The sequence below is a fragment of the Leucopleurus acutus genome (genome assembly GCF_964270905.1).
Source record: "Leucopleurus acutus genome assembly, chromosome: X".
NCBI classification, from domain to species: domain Eukaryota; kingdom Metazoa; phylum Chordata; class Mammalia; order Artiodactyla; family Delphinidae; genus Leucopleurus; species Leucopleurus acutus.
The window spans coordinates 16,129,689-16,148,572 of NC_139148.1; the positions used below are offsets into that span (position 1 = coordinate 16,129,689).

The 18,884-nt window shown below is 38.6% G+C and overlaps 2 protein-coding genes across 2 annotated transcripts in view; both read right to left on the reverse strand.

Moving 5' to 3' along the window:
* Nucleotides 1-18,884, reverse strand: part of EIF1AX (eukaryotic translation initiation factor 1A X-linked) — a 396,407-nt gene that overhangs the window by 208,106 nt on the left and 169,417 nt on the right. The window lies entirely within an intron of this gene.
* The window catches only part of BCLAF3 (BCLAF1 and THRAP3 family member 3), a 66,415-nt gene that overhangs the window by 28,654 nt on the left and 18,877 nt on the right, over nt 1-18,884 (reverse strand). Inside the window, 6 exon segments of the mRNA XM_082864206.1 lie at nt 1,410-1,525; nt 3,201-3,264; nt 3,977-4,091; nt 5,606-5,721; nt 13,530-14,183; nt 14,554-15,123. Coding sequence (XP_082720332.1) covers nt 1,410-1,525; nt 3,201-3,264; nt 3,977-4,091; nt 5,606-5,721; nt 13,530-14,183; nt 14,554-15,123 — 1,635 coding nt within the window.

Consider the following 18,884-nt stretch of genomic DNA (forward strand, 5'->3'; position numbering starts at 1 on the left):
CAAGGTCAGTCACATAGCTAGGTATCTACAGAGCCAGGAGTTGAACTCAGGTGTTAACTCCATTGCTCAAGCTCTTCATCACCTCAAAGGGTAAAGATATATTCTGAGGCCATACATGGTCTTTATAATTTGTTGATTATCTTAAATCTGTTTTAAAAAACCTTTTTCTTGGTACACTGAGTTTCTCACACTTGCTGAGTAGTCAAGAAAAGCATGACTGAGAGCTTGTGTCACTAAAGAGCACAGTCATGCCGTGTCATATTAGGAAACTGGAGACTCACCCACCAAGGGACAAGATTTTAACTATTTTCAATTGTTTCATATGCCTCAGCACACAGTTTTGCTATCTTTTAATTAGTCCCAAACTTATTGTCAGTATCAAGTCCAGTTTTAAACAAGCTCCACGTATCTTGACCTAGTTAGCCATAGACATGACTTATAAGTCTAGTCAAGTATTTTAATTTTTGAAACTAAGGACTATGGAAAGAGAATTAGCACTGGTCCTTTCTATTCATACATTCCCACCTTCTGGGAGATCCAAATAGTTTGAGGACCCTTGAGTGAACTGGAAATTTTTTCCCATTAAATTATATCTCATAATCATATGAGGTCCCAGAGTTGCCATGAGTTCTACATAGTTCTCAGGACTAGGGATAAACTGGGACCAATCTAGAATACTCAGAGCCCCTAAAAAGAGGTACAGCGTTGGGAAAGAAAAACAAGGATCTACTGACAATCAATTTGCCACTCATGGCATAAGTACTTCACATGTGCCAGTTCATTTAATATTTATAACCTGTCCAACATAAATTGGTTATTCTCATTTTATAGAGGAAAAGGCTCCAGAAACTAGGCAAGTTTGCCCAAGAGCAAACAGCTTGTAAACTGGCAGAAGTAGGATTCAAACTCATTTTCTACTACATTTTCTACTACATCTACTACATTCTACTGCATTTTCTACTACACCTGCCTCTGTTTCACGGACAGACATCCACAAAGAGTTCTGAAAGAGGACGGCACTGACCTCAGGAAATTTTGCAACATTCAAAGACTACCAGAATCTAAAGGGCAGAATGTGTCAGAGTTTCAATCAGCTCGAGCCAAATAGTCCATAAATTTGCTGGTCTTGGCTCCTGCTAATATTAAAAAAGCTACTACACTTCTCTCTAGATTACAAAGACGTCAAATACTCACCTACCCCATAATTTTTATTGTTTCAATGAAATAGCATATGATGACCACTGAATAACTTTGAAACATTTTAACAGATTTCACTTAAACATGTAAAATGGATTTGAGGAATTAAATTCCTACACTAAAGTGAAAATTACCATCACACACAGAAAATTGGAAAATATGCTAAAACCAAAAGCTGTCTGATAACAGGATGTTTTTCATCTACTGATTACCTCTCTGCAGCACTAGCTATGTGAAAAATGTGCTCATCTTCATTCTGTAACCGTTCTTTTCTCCTTCTTTCAATGTCATGTCGTAGGTCATTTGGATCTATTATTTTGACCAGAGTCTGAGGAATTTTGACAGAAGACAAACCATTCACATTACTGTTAGTTGCACAAAGACCATATCGAACAAGAACCTTAAGTAAAAGTCCTAAATAAGTTACCTTGTACTCATCCTGCTCATGCTAGTGTAAACTGATAAAAATATTTTGAGACACAATTGACAATACAGAGTCAGAAAAGTTCATAACACTGAACCAAGAATCCCACTTCTGGGATTCTATACCAAAGAAACGTCTATCTACCCAAGTATATTCAAAATATTATATTTTAAAAATAACCATAAAATGAAAGTAACTTAAGTGTGAAAAAAATTTAAAGGAGAAGGGAAGAATAATTTTATGGTAAATTTAAGTCATAGGAGTAATGTACAAGCATTTAAATTATGATAATGTAGACTATGTGGAAGTAACCATGGAAAAACACTTACTGAATAGTTAATTAAAACTTACAAAGCCTCAATTATAAAAAGGTCATTGGGAGTTCAGAGATTTTACATAAAAGGAATGTTACTATAGTTTAAGTAAAAAGATAAAGCATCCAAAACTACATGTACTGTGGTAGTGTATGTTAAAGCGCTAGACATAAGACTGCAAGGAAAGATGATCAAATAAGATTTTGTCTTAAGTGGTTGAATTAGGGGTGATTTTTTTAAAATCCTCAAATTTCCTATAAGTTTATTATAGTACTTTGATGAGCAGAAATTTTCTGAAAGTATCATTTATTCAATAAACTAACCTATCTCCATAAGTACAATAAAACTGTAACCATTCACAAGTGAAAATATTATTTATATATTCTATCACAAATGTATTAAAATCTCTCCTCTATAAAAACTCTTCACTCGCAATGAATAAATTAGCAGTTCTTTTAGAACTTGATATATTTCTTCTAAAACAAGAGCCAGTTTTCTTCCCCCTGGGCTAGTTAAGATAGTTTTTCTAATTAGCAAAGAAATGGCGGGGAGGGAGGTGTTATGGGTGGGAACAATTAAAAAAATTCAGGGGCTTCCCTGGTGGCGCAGTGGTTGAGAGTCCGCCTGCCAGTGCAGGGGACGCGGGTTCGTGCCCCGGTCCGGGAAGATCCCATGTGCCGCGGAGCGGCTAGGCCCGTGAGCCATGCCCGCTGAGCCTGCGTGTCCGGAGCCTGTGCTCCGCAATGGGAGAGGCCACAACAGTGAGAGGCCCGCGTAAAAATTCAGTATTATTTCCATTATTTTTCTAGTTCATATTCCATAGAATGTTTCACACAATCTTCAGTAAACAGAAGAGCAGTGTCAAATGAAACTAAGTTCCTTTGCATTCATTCTACATACAACTTAAAAATATATCCCACATGACTGCTTTGGAAAAAACAGGTATCAAACATACTTTCTGCAAGCTTTACAGTGTGAAGTTTTGGAATGAACATTAAACACTACAATTTTATGTCAATTTTACAAAGCTGTTACCCTTAGGGATTGTCTCTCTTAGGGCATATTTTTGTCTTTTGCCAGTGTTCTCTCTGCAATCTTTTGATAACTAGAGTCACTTGGAGAGCTTTGTAAATTTCAGATTCCTGGGTCTCCATCATTCTTCCTCACCCACTTTAACTACCTTTTTTACTCCCAATGACCAGTTCCGTTTCCCACTAGTATACCAACAATAAGATAATCTCTCATCAAAAATTATATTCACTTACCTGTTCTGAATCATATACCATAGTTTGTTTACTCTGAAGCTCGGCCAAAGACATATCTATTCTCCTAAAATAATAAAGGCATATTACAATTAAATAATTATGTTATACACTGAAATCTTGACTCCATTATTACAGAATGGATTTTGAAATAACGCTGGTGTGTCTTGGAGGAAGAAAAAGAAATCTGCTACCAGGTAGTTTTTCACCTATATGGCAGTCTCCCAGGACATACATATCCTGTAAACAACATCACAGTGACGCCTCAGTGGTTCTCAAATCACTAGTCTGTGTAACCTTAAACTTGGCTCCGGTGATCTACCGCATTCTAACATTGATTCGACTCAGCTCACAAGACAGGGCGCACCACCTGTTTGGACAGGTGCCAGCAGAAGAAGACATAGGTTTTCATCCGGCTGCCCTCAGAACAGCCATTTCTGACCACATGAAGCAACCCATGATTTCAATGGCTCGACAACTGTCTTTCATCTTCCAGTGATAACTTCAGTAGGCAATTACTACAGACACAGCAGAATCAAAGTTAGGTAGGTAAATATTTTCAAAGTCCTACACATTTGAACAATGCTAGTCATGGCTTCAATATAACCTAGTCTATCAAAGTGCACTGGCCCAGTACCTGCTTGGGTTAGTCCTGTTTTTAGGCAGGAAATGCAGTTCTAGAGTCTACAACAAGCCCAGGAGGCAGGCAGCACCTTCCCACAATCTGTTCTGAGGCTCATTCCCATGAGTTAAATGGGCATACAATAATCACTCATTACCTGTGAATTTCTGGATCTGAGTTCAATTTAAATTCATTTACATCTGCAGCTTGTGTAACTTGCATTTTTGAGAAACGCTCATGTAGAGTAATTCCAAGTGATGGAAAATAATCTGCTGCAAAAGGGAAAAAAAAGTTTTATCTCAATGTAAAACTGATTCCACTTAAAAGATTATATATAATAAGCACAGGAAGAAGGGACTATTAAAAAACATCCAACCTGTTTTCTCTTGAAAACATATGGGACCTAAGCTTATTCCACAGACTAATTTGTAGTGCTCACACACTTTCCCAAGCCCAAGCAACAGTAAACGGATTTATGAACCCAAAGATTCTGTTCCTATTTAACATGTCTGCTTACTTGCCAGGGGGAAAAGACAGTGGCTCTCTCAAAGAGAGGACAGGACCTTTCTTCTCCTAGGTAAGATCTTCCTACATCTGGGAAGTAAAGCTGGTATACAGCTCTACTCTTCACCTAGAGTAAAAAATAACTCCAAAAACAACCCTGAAACATCAAAACAATTCTGAACAAATGTTAAATGTTATGTTTACATATCACAGAAGGCCTCCTAATGCCATTTTACTTTAACATTAACTGAAGTTCATGAAGACATTCTGAAAGCGGCTATGCTACAAGCTTTTAACAGAATAAAGAGAAAGATAATACACTTGACCCATGAGAATGCTAAAGCAATCCTTTTCCCTAACTTACTGTTCCTGTTCCGGGACGATCTCCTGAATTTTTCTACAATACCAGCTCCCTGTCTGCCAAGAATCACACTTCTTTTGGGTAAGAGGGGCTGGAATTGAGAAGGTGAACTGTTTCAAACTGCATGCTTTAAAGTAAATATGTGCCTTAGTTTGAGGGCTGCAAAGAAAATAATTCATTTGCAAAATATGTTTTATGAAGGTAAAAAAGATTAACACAGTTATCTAGTAAGAAATATAAAATTATAAATTTTGAAATTCTCGAAAGACCCCAGTTTATAATACCCACAACTGCCTTATTTATGCAGCATCAATAAGGAAAGTTATTTTACATGACTAAATTATCCAATTAATGGAAACTGGCCAGAAGCAAAAGCAAAACACAACAGCTCAATGTAAACCTTTGAAGTATTTATTATGCAATGTCCTGATGTCATCATGTATAACAAATCAAACTGGAATCTTCTATTGATCGCTTAGCATCACCCTTGTGGCACAAAGTCCCAGTAATGCCCTCAGGGGCTTTGAGAATACGACCAAATGACCTATACTTCCAAATTTCTTGAGTTTCTTGAGTTTCATATCTGGTTTTTGTTATTTCCTCCTTCCTATTCAGTTATCAGTTATTGTTTCTTTCTGCTCTCAGTACACCTGTCTTTTGCAGTAGCCAACCTCTTCCTTTATAACTTTCAATTTGTAATCTACTATGAGTTGAAGCATCAAGTTATTGGAACTACATATAAAGAACAACTAGGCTTGAATTAATACGTGCTACTCTCTTCACCAGATTTCCTAATTAATGATCTAACTTATAATGAAATATTAATTACTACTACAATATCACAGATATTTACCTATGTCTCGTGAAAAGTCAGTACATTATTTTTGTGTTATCCCTAATGTATGTGTGAAATATACCAACCTTTAACTTGATGGATTATAGTTATGATTTCCTGAGCAAATTCTCCTGTAGGTTTGTTTTCAGTATTCTGAGTTGAGTCAAGATGTTCAAACACTGGATGAAAGTTTTCACTTTTCCTGCCAACAGCAACCAAATCATGTGACATCTGTCTCTCTGTGGAATAGCTAGAAGCAACCCTAGAATAATTTGTAAATGTTTAACTAAATTTGAGACTATTTTACTGAGAAAATAACTTTAAAAGTTAATCAAGATAGCTATAAAACTAAAAAGATGTTTATCTCTTCTTATAATTAAGGCACTAAATTGTATGCCATAAAACATGTACAATAATGAGTAGGAGAAAATAGCTATAGGTACACGGTTTTGAGCTCTCCTTTTCAAATCAGAGATCATTAAATATTTGCCACTTTAATAATAAAATCCTCAAAGTTCTAAGCTAAACAATTTTTACTTCAAAAAATACAGCAAGGCATTGAAGACACTCAATATGCAAAAAGTAATCATTATTTTCTACTCCCAAATGTCCATAAAATTGTAAAGCCAGCAAGCTTACACTATCTTGAAATACTACCATACTTTAAAAGCTGATATCAAACATAATAACGTCTCTGACTTCATAAAAGTCCTTAAAACTCCATGTCAGTAATGAGAAGCTGAGAATAGTATTTTGAAATCAAATTCTGTTGAGATTAATTTAATCACTTACAAAGTCTCACTGAACTCTCAGAAAACAGTCTTAGTTGTTATCACAGTTATGATCATTAGGAGCAATGACAGTGTTTACCCTAAATATATCCTTAAAGAAATACTACCATTTATTATGTAACCCCAACCATCTTACCATTTTAATGCTTTCTGAATCTTTACAACTTTCATTAAGAGCTTTCCTGACCTTTAAGTACCATTATAAAGCCATGATTATGACATATAACTAACAATTATTCATGCCAAACAAAGGGGCTCAGAGCTTACAAACATTATCTCATTTAATCTTTGCAATAGCTCTATGGGGAGGTGTCATGATATCGAGACAATGGATGTCTTCGTTGTTTTGCTTTTCATCCCAGAGGTTAAGCATTCCTATGAACATAATCCTTCCAAATGTCTTAGTGGGAAAGTTTACTTTATTCCAATAATGCTACTCCTGCTTAAAACTACTCATATTCTTCATCTGGAGGCAGTTTATGCGTCACAGAAGAAAATGCCTCATTATTTATATTTATTCCTCATTTTGGACCCAAAATGGCACTAACCAGCTTATACCCACCTTACTCCTCTGCATTTAACTCTGAATAGCTTTTGGCTCTTCCCGAAACACAAGTTTCAGGAGTTGACGTGTGAGCTAGGCTTTGAAGGTTGGTGTGTTTTAGACATGTGGAGATGAGATGAAAGACGTTTTACGTTTATAGGTTAACAAAGGCAGAAAACACACCTAGGAACTTTGAGCTGTGTGATCTGAGCAGTCTGGGGAAAGGTAGGAGGGCAGGAGGTGTGAAGGTAAGACGCCACACTGCCAGCCTGATGTGACAGGATTAGCTGATGGGAGAGGGTGGGAGGCTCAGTTCTGGCCGCCAGAGGACTGCCTTCTATCAGGTGTCTTGGAAGGGTGTTGCGGTTGACAAGGCCAGTTAGGGGACTTTTGTGAAAAAAGTAATGAGATGCTGAATTAAGGGAGTGTCAGTCTCCCTAATCCTTTTACCTCAACTCCAAAAATTCTACATGTGTTCTTAGGAAGACATGAGCAAACTAATGACTCGGAAAGTGCTTTGTGATAGTTATTAGCTGGAAGAAAACCGAGAAAGGAAAACTTTACATGTGTCATACAGATTTTGTTATCTATTATAAGCTTCCAGAGGGCAGGGGATTATCCATTAGTTTTGGTGGTTGGGTTTTTGTTACTGTTGTTTTGCCAAGCAGTTGGTTTTGTGGATGGATCTTAATGTGTAGAAGAGGAAATTAAGGTTTAATGTACCTTTTTAATGTTTTCTTAGTTATTATGCACAACACTCAAGTGAATGTCAGGGGAAATATCCTTAAACAGAGAAGGAAAACTGGGGTGGAGTGGTGGGAGGGAACAGAGAACCTGGAAGAGTTAATCAGACCGGAAGTAGATGTAGTATTAGAATACAGGTGTTGGCTATATTTTAATTTTTAAAACTGTCTAAAATGCATCTCAAATGAGAACATTTGATCTTTTCAGCTTAACTATTGTATTGGGGGTATTTTGTGAAATTGTTAACTTGTTGATCAGTAATGTCATGGGAAATATAAAAAGGAAAATATGAACAAAGAGGTGATTAAATTTATAAATGGAAATACCTAGAACATTTTGCATTCTAAAGTTTCTAGAAACTTTTCCTTATAGCAAAAGTATAATTATTTTTAAAAGACTAAATTTCAGGTTATACTATTTTCATGTGTATTTTCTCGAAGGATGATCACTGATATTTTTTTATTAAAAATATTGTTGTGGGGTGTCTCTAGAGCACATTTTTAAACTGATAACAAGTTTAAACACTAAAATTTCAGGAATTAAGTGTAGCTTCAGAGTATACCACAGCACTCCTATGAACTGAGAGTTGGACTTGGAGTGGGGATGAGAGGTAGGCCAGTAATAAAAAATTAGAAGTAAATTTTACTAATTATCTGGTGAAAAATTAGAAGCCTTTATCAGCTGGTTTCGTCTTGGGAGAAACTGAGACTGCAATAAAAACCATTATCAACTGATTTCCCCTTATAGATAGATCATTTTTATAGTTCCATTTAAACATCTTATTTTTCTCCTGTAAAAAAAATTTTAAAGCTGTTTTTTGGGTATGGAACACGCTTTTTGTACCATTAAACCCCTTTAAACAGAGAGCATTTGTAATTCTTTTGTTAGTGGAGGTTGTTACAGGGCCATTCTAGCTTCTAGCATTCTAGCTTCTAGACATTTCACTAAATGTCTCTTACTAGTTATTAGATACACAGTGAGAAGCTTGGAGCAAATTAGGAGGAGAGAAAGGATATGGGCCTTCTAATGAAAGTCTTTCTGATGAGTCAAGGAAACCTCATCAGTGGCATCAACCTGTGGCATAATCACTCCTCCATGTTTCTGCCTTGGCAGGGAGTCGTCTCGACAGGTCTGGTTTGAGAGCAGGGAGCGTGAAAAGTCAGATGGAAGCTTTTCCTCTGAGAAGTTAAAAATAGGCACTCAAAACCATCTTGTTAGAGGAGTTTAATTTTTTAAAGAATATCTGTAAGCCCCTCATAACCGTGGAGCAGTTTTGGATATATGGCTGTTAGTGACGTAAATAAAGAAGTAAATACATACACGTGTACACCCACACCCCAAAATGTATCCATCTGATTGATTTTTGTTATATGAAGAGGTATTATTTTTTTCTTGTGGTGCTGCTATTATTTAAGACATATCTCAGGGCTCTCTTCTGGATTTATCTTCAGAGCCTGAAACATCATCATGAAGAACCCTAGCAGCTGTAAATCTCAATTCTTTGGATGGTGGAGTCGCACACCACCTCACACATTCACTCCACTGTGCCGTGGTATTACCAACGTCATCCCATGGTCTATCAGACCAGAGGAGAAGAAACCTAATCCTATGTGGATCCATAGTCCCAGGGCACCCTAACAGATTGTCTCACAGGGTAGGTCCTCAAAAAATACCCGCTGAAGGAATACATGATAAAATGGAAAATGACTTGGACAATATGAAGTGGTGAGTTTCAGCTAAAAAGATGACAGACTTAAAATTGTGAGGCCAATTTAATTTTGTTTTTTAACTTTCTTAGCTTACTTTAAAATTTTTTACTTAGTTTAGACCAATTTAAAATTTTTCATTTTTTATAATAGAAAATCTCAAATATATACAAAATACAAAAGTTCAGAGGATCCTATGATGAACCTGTCAAGCCAGCTTCAACAGTTATCAACATATGACCAATTGAAGCAGACTCGCAGAGCCAGGAAGAACTACCGGTTAATTTGGGCCCCAAAGTCATTGCCAGGTGACCTGCCCAATGTCACAGAGCTGCTCAGTGAGCCACTGGAAGACAAAAACCTATGCATCCCAACATCAAACAGAATGTTTATCTCCCTATACTAGGACCCCTAAGAGACACTAAGAGAAGCTAGGGTGAAACATAGGAATGAAAGGGAACCTTCTTTCAATTTTTGATTTTAGAAAATGTATATGAGAAATATTAGGGGGAAAAAACCCTTAGTTTTTTTGTGATACATAACAGCAAGGTAGCAGGTATGTGTATCACAAAAATATCTCCACCCACAGCTTATTTTGCCTCCAGCCAAATGCCCATCAAAGGTAAACTTGTGTGATTAGGCTACCTTCCTTCAATGCTCGCTGTGGTTTTTCACTCTTCTGCAGCCTAGGCAGCAGCTGTTTCCTCAGAGCATGTGGGCTCCAGTGTCTTCTGGGGCTCATCACCCGCCTCATCCCCCTTTCAGTATGGGCAAAGACCGGGTCGGGGGTAGGGAGGCCCTCTCTATATCTCTTCAGTGAGAAATAAAGGATTAAATGCAAATGTGGCTGAGGCACTCAGTCTAACATCAACTTCACTAGCCAACCTTCTCATCCTAGATGCCTAGTCCCAGCACCTGAGAAGTCCAAGGAGCCTCGGTCCAGGTCCACCTGCCCCAGCTTACTCTTCTCCGGAGACTGGCAGGCTCTCCTCCTCCCTCTCACCTCCTTCCTAGCCTGACCAAGGTTCAGTCTCTCACCTACTCCACCCAACATTAAACCAAAACTCCCTTCACGTGCCCCAAGACTTCCAGATGTATACAACAGTGAGTGTTCATAACAACCTTAGTACAGATTTTCATATTGTGACTCCCTAATTTCATTCTGAAATATATAATTATGACTCTTGTGTAACTTCTACCTCTGATAACGCAGTTTCTGACAAAGTAGGTCACTAGAATATCGGCTTTGTGTCTACCTACTGCTATTCTAGATACAAATTAGAATCTAGAAAAATCACTAGGTGATAAACGTACGTTTTCAACTGCATTAATAACTGGAAGAACATATATCAATACTTGACCAAAGCTAAGAAAGTAAACAAATGCATAAAATGAACCATCTTAGTGTTTCCAAAAAAGTGCATAAACCTCTCTAGATTTTAACCAACAAATAACCTCTCTGCACTCTATGATTATTTTAATCTTGTTAAGCAGAGGAAAACCTAATTTATGTTAGCAGTTGAGAACATGGCTCTATTGAGGGTATTAACTACTTTTGTTTTATGGACACTTCATCAGTCCACATATAACTAAATCCAACCCCACAAAATTCTTCCACAACTCATTCATCAATTAATGATTATAATCAGAGAGAAAGATTTTTGTTGACTATGATGCATTGCCATACTGAAAAGGTGCATATATTTATTAAATTATTTATTCTTCAAGTCTTTGAATAGAAAGGACTTACAGTGAAGCTCTTTATTACACAAGCCGTTCTACAGGTCCTTGACAGGTAATTCAAACACGTACTGACAGGCCCCACTAATGGGTCATGAAATTCATAAAAGGACAGTTTATAAATTTATTTATTTATTTATTTATTTATTTTGTGGTACGCGGGCCTCTCACTGCTGTGGCCTCTCCCGTTGCGGAGCACAGGCTCCGGACGCGCAGGCTCAGCGGCCATGGCTCATGGGCCCAGCCGCTCCGTGGCATGTGGGATCTTCCCGGACCGGGGCACAGACCCATGTCCCCTGCATCGGCAGGCAGACTCTCAACCACTGTGCCACCAGGGAAGCCCCAGTTTATAAATTTAAAACAAAAGTTACAGCAGCCTCAATTTTAGGAAGCTCATTTTGGTGACACATGATGAAGATCAAGCTTCTATTTCTCAATATCAAATTATAAAATTAACAGTGTTTAGCATCTCTAATGAGGTCTACTAAAATAAAATCCTTCAAAATTGGTACTTCTAGCATTCTTTAAAAATGTTACAGCCAATTTATTAATTCTAAGTTAAGTATAAAACACTTTATTAAATATTGAAAAATTCAAGATTTTTAAATTTTTTTACTTTTGTTTAAAAATTCAAGATTTTTGTGATTTGATTGTATGTAATTTTACCTCAAAAGGAAAAAAACTGTAAACAAATATTAAATACTGAAATATTTAAAGGGGAATGTACTCATATCTGCATTTCACTTTGAAATGCAGCAAAAAAATAAGATGGAATGATAGATGAACAGATATGTGATTACAGAAGTAAAATGTTAACTGTAGACTCTAGGTGGTGGGTATATAGGTATTGACTGTACAATTCTTTCAACTTTTCTGTATGTTTGAACATTTTCATAATATAATGTTGGAAAGAAAAAAAGCTTAAGGTAACATCCTTAAACTTGATGCTTACAGCAGCTTTTGTGCTCTTAAGACTAAGAACTAATAGGAAATATAATAGCACAAAATGACTTAAGACATATTATATGAAATAGAATACAAAATTATTAATACAACATTATGACAACCAGGTATACATAGAAAAACAACAAAAGGAGCTGTAGGGCTTTCCTGGTGGCGCAGTGGTTGAGAGTCCGCCTGCCGATGCAGGGGACACGGGTACGTGCCCCAGTCTGGGAAGATCCCACACGCCGCGGAGCAGCTGGGCCCGTGAGCCATGGCCGCTGAGCCTGCGCGTCCGGAGACTGTGCTCCGCAACAGGAGAGGCCACAACAGTGAGAGGCCCACGTACCGCAAAAAAAAAAAGGAGCTGTACTAAAATATTAATAAAATTGTCCTAGGATAGTAGGATTATGGGTGATTTCCCCCGCCCTTCTATTTGTCCGACTTTCTGTAATATAATCATATTTATAAATTCTTTCTGTGTACATATAAATATACATATGTATATTTTAAAATATTTGTTGCAAGTACAATGAATGTAAGAAAAATATCAGGGAGGGGGACTGCCATATCTAACTTTAAGGAAAGAAGCAAAATATATTCTGTTTAAAAAAAAAGACTGTGGGTTTACCTCCCTCACCATCATATTTTGTTCCCTCTAGTTTTTGATTCAAATACAGATATGAGTCAATGGTGAACATAAATACACCAAATCAACATGGTCCTTCACTTTTTAATTCACATACTGGTAGTGTATTAAGGTAACAAAAAGACTTAGCTGACACATCCAAGTGTCAGTGCCTTATTATTCTCAGAATCCATAAAGAGGTAATATTCATAATAGAAAAAAGCATGCAATCCACTGCAGGAGAATATAACTTATTACAAAAGTAGTCATTTTTGTTAAACAATCAAGAGCTAAACCAAATGTCTTATAAATAGGCCTCTTTCTAGACTCTAGCCTAATTGCCTCTACCTAGGAGAAGCTAGTCAGTTGAGCACCACTCCTTTTGAGACGGCAGCAAGAACCACATTAAGTCATCCACCTCCTTGAGTCACAAGGGGACATGTGAATTTGAGCCCCAGGCACGGACTTAGATAAGTCACTTCATCTCTCACTGCCTCAATCTCTTCCTCTATAAAATCAGGGTCTGCTAACGTCCCTTCCAGGTCAAAAATTCTCTGAATTTCAGGCAACAGGCTCTGAGAAACTAAGCAAGGAACGGGTCTCCTTGAGCACCACCCAGCCTATCCGTGGATATAGAAAATCTGGCAGCATAAAAACATGTAAATTCATGAAGAGGAACAACTCCATAGAATGCCCTTCACCCAAAAAGCATCTTGAGATACAAACGTGGAAACGAACAGACATGACGTCACCCCATGTTACTAATCATGGGATTCATCCCCATTAGAGGGCTTTTTTGAAAAATCCAAGCAATCCCCGCCCCCCAGCTCGAACTCTAAACACATCATTAATTCTATTTTCAAAGGTTCAAATAAAGGTGGCAGAAACAGTTATAGAAAAAAACAAAGATAATACCTGGATGTTTTCTTCACATCTACTTTAACTGTAAGTGATTTCTTCCGAAGAACGGAAGATGAAGGTTTCGAGTCAGAAAGTTTTTTACTCTTATCAAGTCGGTTATGGGAAGAGTTGCTCTCTTTTCTGCCAGCCCCTTCTTTCTTTATTTTGTCCTTCCGTTTGTCATTACAGGGTCTCAAACCAACGTCGCTTTTATCTGAATGAGTGCAGGTAGTGCAGTCTTTCTTAGATGGCTTAAAAGGCTCTTTGACTTGCCCACCTTCAGTCTCTCTCCCTCTTCCAGCATTAAAGCAATCGGACTCTCTATTTACAGGGCCTTTTTGAGAACCGAATTTTCTATCTTCCTCCTTAGAGTACTTCTGAGTTCTTCCATCATAAAAGTCCTGGTCCCCATCTGAGGTCTTACGATGTTTGTGGCGATAGTCACAGGATACCTTGGCTGCTGAACTGGTCTCTGGGAATTCCCTCGGAGCATATCGAAGAGTTTGGGGTCCAAGGTTCCATTGATCTTTCTTCTCTTGGTAAGAAGGGAGAAAATGCCTGGACTTCCACTGCGGGCTCCTGGGAGGCTCTCTGTTTTCATACCTCTCCACGTCTTGAGGTCTTTTTGATGTGTGTCCATATTTTCTGAAATCACGATCCTCAGGATACCTGTGTTGACATAAAGCAGTTTACACTTGCACTAGAGAGAAGTGAGAATTTATGTGTGTGGAATGTTGGGCAACATGGCTTTAAATGCACAGCACAGTGGCAAGTTAACCTATAATCCCTGAAGCCAACTCATAGATGCACAAGGCACTTAGGAAAATAGCATCATTTTTTTTTAATATTCTAGCCATCAACATGATTCACTCTAAAAATAAACACTTCACTACTACCAGTGGACCAAAACTACATTACAATGCTTTTAATCTTTTTAGACAAAAGCTTTTCAAGGTGGTTTTCTTCAACCACAAAGTAAAGAGACTTTTTTTACTTGAGTCTTTATACCAAATTACCCAGGTTTAATGTTATCCTATACCTCGTCTGAAAAGAGCTCCTTTTCTCAAAATCTTCAGAGCCTCTTCTAAGTGACTGAGAATATTTTTCGTCTTGTATCCTCTGGTGCCTCAATTCATCTTCATGCCACTGTCCTTCGAATCTAAAAGAATCTGCTATTGACCTCAGAGGTGGTTTCCCTCCTTTTCCACTTCCTCTAACTCTGTGGTCATCAGGAAAATACCTTCCTTGCACTTTCTGGGGATAACAATTCCTCTGGTGCTCCTTGTAGAGTACACCTTCTGAGTATTTGGGCATATACTGAGATCTTCTGTTACTATCATCCCCTCTTCCTGGTAAATATACTTGGGGAGGCTTATAAGTATAAAAATTTTCTAAAGAGTTTCTTCTTATGTTTGGGGAAGATGATCTATGTTCATAAGATCGGTAATGTAGAGTTTCACGAGAAGGAATCCTTGGTTTACTCTGTCCATGTTTCTCATTGTCCATTCTCCAAGTGACAGGTCTTTTTGGATCCTTCCTATATTCATAGCCATAATGCTCAGGTCTTTGCTTGTAGTGTTCAGAATTTCTAGGTACTGGTGATAAAGACCTATGTAAACAAATACAGAAAAGTTTAGTCCATTCAAAGACAATAGACTAAGTTTGTCTTAACATGACTTACCCAAATAAAACATTTGCTTTTCCCTGCTTCTTCCACTCAAATTAAATTCATCAATTTGTGATATTTGCATTCTAAATTGTTCACTTGGGAGTCTGATTATGCTTCCGCCCGATTCAACAAGCATACTCTTTTCATCTTAACTAATGTACCCCATGTGCATATCAAAATGAGCTGAGCACACCCATCCTGTTGGAGGAGGACCAGCTTAGGTATGCAGCAGCATCTATTTTGGAAGATTGCTGACAGCAAAGTTCTGGCAAAAGGGCCAGTCAACAAAAGCTTACATCAGGTTCAATGGTCAAGTAAGAAATAAGCAGAAGGAGGGCTAGATTCACACAAGTAAATATGTAGGAGTCTCTGGAAAACTGAACATAACCTCTGAAATTAAATTAGATTCCAAGAGTTTATGATGCACAATAAATCCAAACTCACACCCAAAACTGACCCCACAGTTTCCCCAATTGATTGTCTACTCTCTCTACTAAGTTTATATCAAGAAGCAAAAACTACATCCTTAAACAGTAAGTGGAGAGGGTGGGAGGAAGAGGGCCTTTGCCAATGAAGCAACTGACAAAGGATTAATCTCCAAAATTTATAAGCAGCTCATGCAGCTCAATAACAAAAAAACAAACAACCCAATCCAAAAATGGGCAGAAGACCTAAATACACATTTCTCCAAAGAAGATATACAGACTGCCAACAAACACATGAAAGAATGCTCAACATCACTAATCATTAGAGAAATGCAAATCAAAACTACAATGAGATATCATCTCACACCAGTCAGAATGGCCATCATCAAAAAATCTAGAAACAATAAATGCTGGAGAGGGTGTGGAGAAAAGGGAACACTCTTGCACTGCTGGTGGGAATGTGAATTGGTTCAGCCACTATGGAGAACAGTATGGAGGTTCCTTAAAAAACTACAAATAGAACTACCATATGACCCAGCAATCCCACTACTGGGCATATACCCCGAGAAAACCAAAATTCAAAAAGACTCATGTACCAAAATGTTCATTGCAGCTCTATTTACAATAGCCAGGACATGGAAACAACCTAAGTGCCCATCATCAGATGAATGGATAAAGAAGATGTGGCACATGTGTACAATGGAATAGTACTCAGCCATAAAAAGAAACGAAATTGAGCTATTCGTAATGAGGTGGATAGACCTAGAGTCTGTCATACAGAGTGAAGTAAGTCAGAAAGAGAAACACAAATACCGTATGCTAACACATATATATGGAATTTAAGAAAAAAATGTCATGAAGAACCTAGGGGTAAGACAGGAATAAAGACACAGACCTACTAGAGAATGGACTTGAGGATATGGGGAGGGGGAAGGGTGAGCTGTGACAAAGCGAGAGAGAGGCATGGACATATATACACTACCAAACGTAAGGTAAATAGCTAGTGGGAAGCAGCCACATAGCACAGGGAGATCAGCTCGGTGCTTTGTGACCTGGAGGGGTGGGATAGGGAGGGTGGGAGGGAGGGAGATGCAAGAGGGAGGAGATATGGGAACATATGTATATGTATGACTGATTCACTTTGTTGTAAAGCAGAAACTAACACACCATTGTAAAGCAATTATACTCCAATAAAGATGTAAAAAAAAAAAAAAAGACATGGACCTCATGCTTAGTCCCTCCGTAAATACTACTAACATAAATAAGTTTTCTTTCCCAGACCTGTCCCCTTACATATAAAATGAAAGGTGTGCTGTTGAACCAGAGATTGTAACTTTGGTGAATGTGTGCTTTAATGCAGCTATAATGCTCTCCAGGGACAGCACATCCTTTCTGTAACTACCTTCTCCAATACCTCAGCATTGCCAACATGGAGCCTTTCATTCCAACTGAGGAGGAAGGCTCCTAGGAGTATCTGGGGAAACAGCCTGAGTTACCCAGACTTCAGGTTAAGAGAGAGGAGTGACACTATCTGGAACACAACAAAGTTCAAATTGGCACCTGGGGACCTTTCCTCCCATCTGACCTGTCCAATCTTCCAATTTCCTCCCTGAGGGTTTAATGTCTTCTAACCAATGAGGCAGCTACCCTTGCAGCTTTTGTTATCGCCCCCTCTGCAGCAGCTGCCACGGAGTTGGAGTAACCAGGAGCAAAAGCCTTTCCTTTTGGTGACATGTCTGGGTCCTTCCTACGAGAAACGAGGCTGATTTATCTTCCTCACGTACATACTGGGATTTATACACTGGACTTGCCAATATCTCCCTTTAGAGTCACCAAGCTAGATGTACTGGCAAGTGCATTATTTAGCTGAAGTAGAAACTCCGTCATCCAGCTGGCTGCACCTCTTCACAGGAAGAAGCAACTGGAGCCTCCGAGGACTTCCTGGAAGACTTCATCTCTTCCACTGCTAAGGAGAAAAGCTGGCAGCCAGAGGCTGAGGTCTTCCAGACTGATGAAAAACTCAATCTCTTACTTTAATCCTTACCTCACATGGAATAGTGCTTTGATATTATATTTCATCTCAGGGTTCTATTGTACAGAGCCCCTTTATTCTGAAGGAGATTGCTGGAATGGTGGCTATTATTTTTAGTTCTCCTAAAGAGACAAAAGAGACCCAAAGAGTCTGTTGGGAGACAATTCTCCTTGGATGTCTTGTGCTCTGCATGCCTCCTGAGCTTTTGTTCCAAGGCAAACTGCCTGGGAAGATGGGGATAGGGCTTCCCTAAGGGGCAGAGGGCCAATGTGCTTGCTGTCCAGGATAACAAGATAATGTCTCCTCCAAGGCAAAGGCTGGGCAGGGTTGCTTGCTGTCCCTAATGGGGCTCGGGTTCCTCAGCTATGTCAGCATCGCCCACCCTCAGGGGACTAGAGGTAAGGGGAGCACAGGAACATGAAGCTCAAGTCGCCTGCTGCATATGAGTAATAAAGGCCTTTGTCTCTGATCCAAAAGTGCCTTGTGACACACTGATGTGCTAGCTTGCAAGTCGGGTAAGATATCAGACCCTTTACAGTTGGTGACAAAGAGTCCTGAGAAGGCATCCAGAAATCAGGCACTAAGCTTGGCAGGGTCTTTTGCGCCCCTTCACCAGAGCCTACCAAAAAGGGTGAAACAAAATGACCTCTGTGAGGCCCTCCATGTTCAAGCCATTTGCTTCTTTGCATTCCCTTTTCTTTCTGAAGTTCCTCCCCATTACAATTTGGTCTTGTGAACTACAAAATGAAAACTGTTGAAGAAATGATTGATTAGTCATTGGAGAACCATAATGAACAAGCATCATGACCAAGCCGTATTAACATGAAAAATCTTGATCTGTCTTTTGCGTATGTAATTGTGGTCCTCTTTAAAGTTGTAAAATGTACTAGTCACTTTCACAGCTCTGCACCTTTGCTCTTGTCATCCCCTTAACTGGAATACTTTTCTTCTCTCTTTCTGCATTTAAAAATTCTACCCATCATTGAGAATTCCCTGGCAGTCCAGTGGTTAGGACTCCGCACTCTCACTGCCAAGGGCCCAGGTTCAGTTCCTGGTCGGGGAACTAAGAGTGCACAAGCTACATGATGAGGCCAAAAAAAAGAAAAAAAATTCTACCCATCCTTAAATCTCATCTCTTCTTTGAAGATTTTCTTGGTATCCCTCCTTCCCCTCCACAAAAGCAGAACTATTCCCTCCCCGTGGATCCAGAATACCTTGTCCCAGTCAGTAGTAGCACAACACTT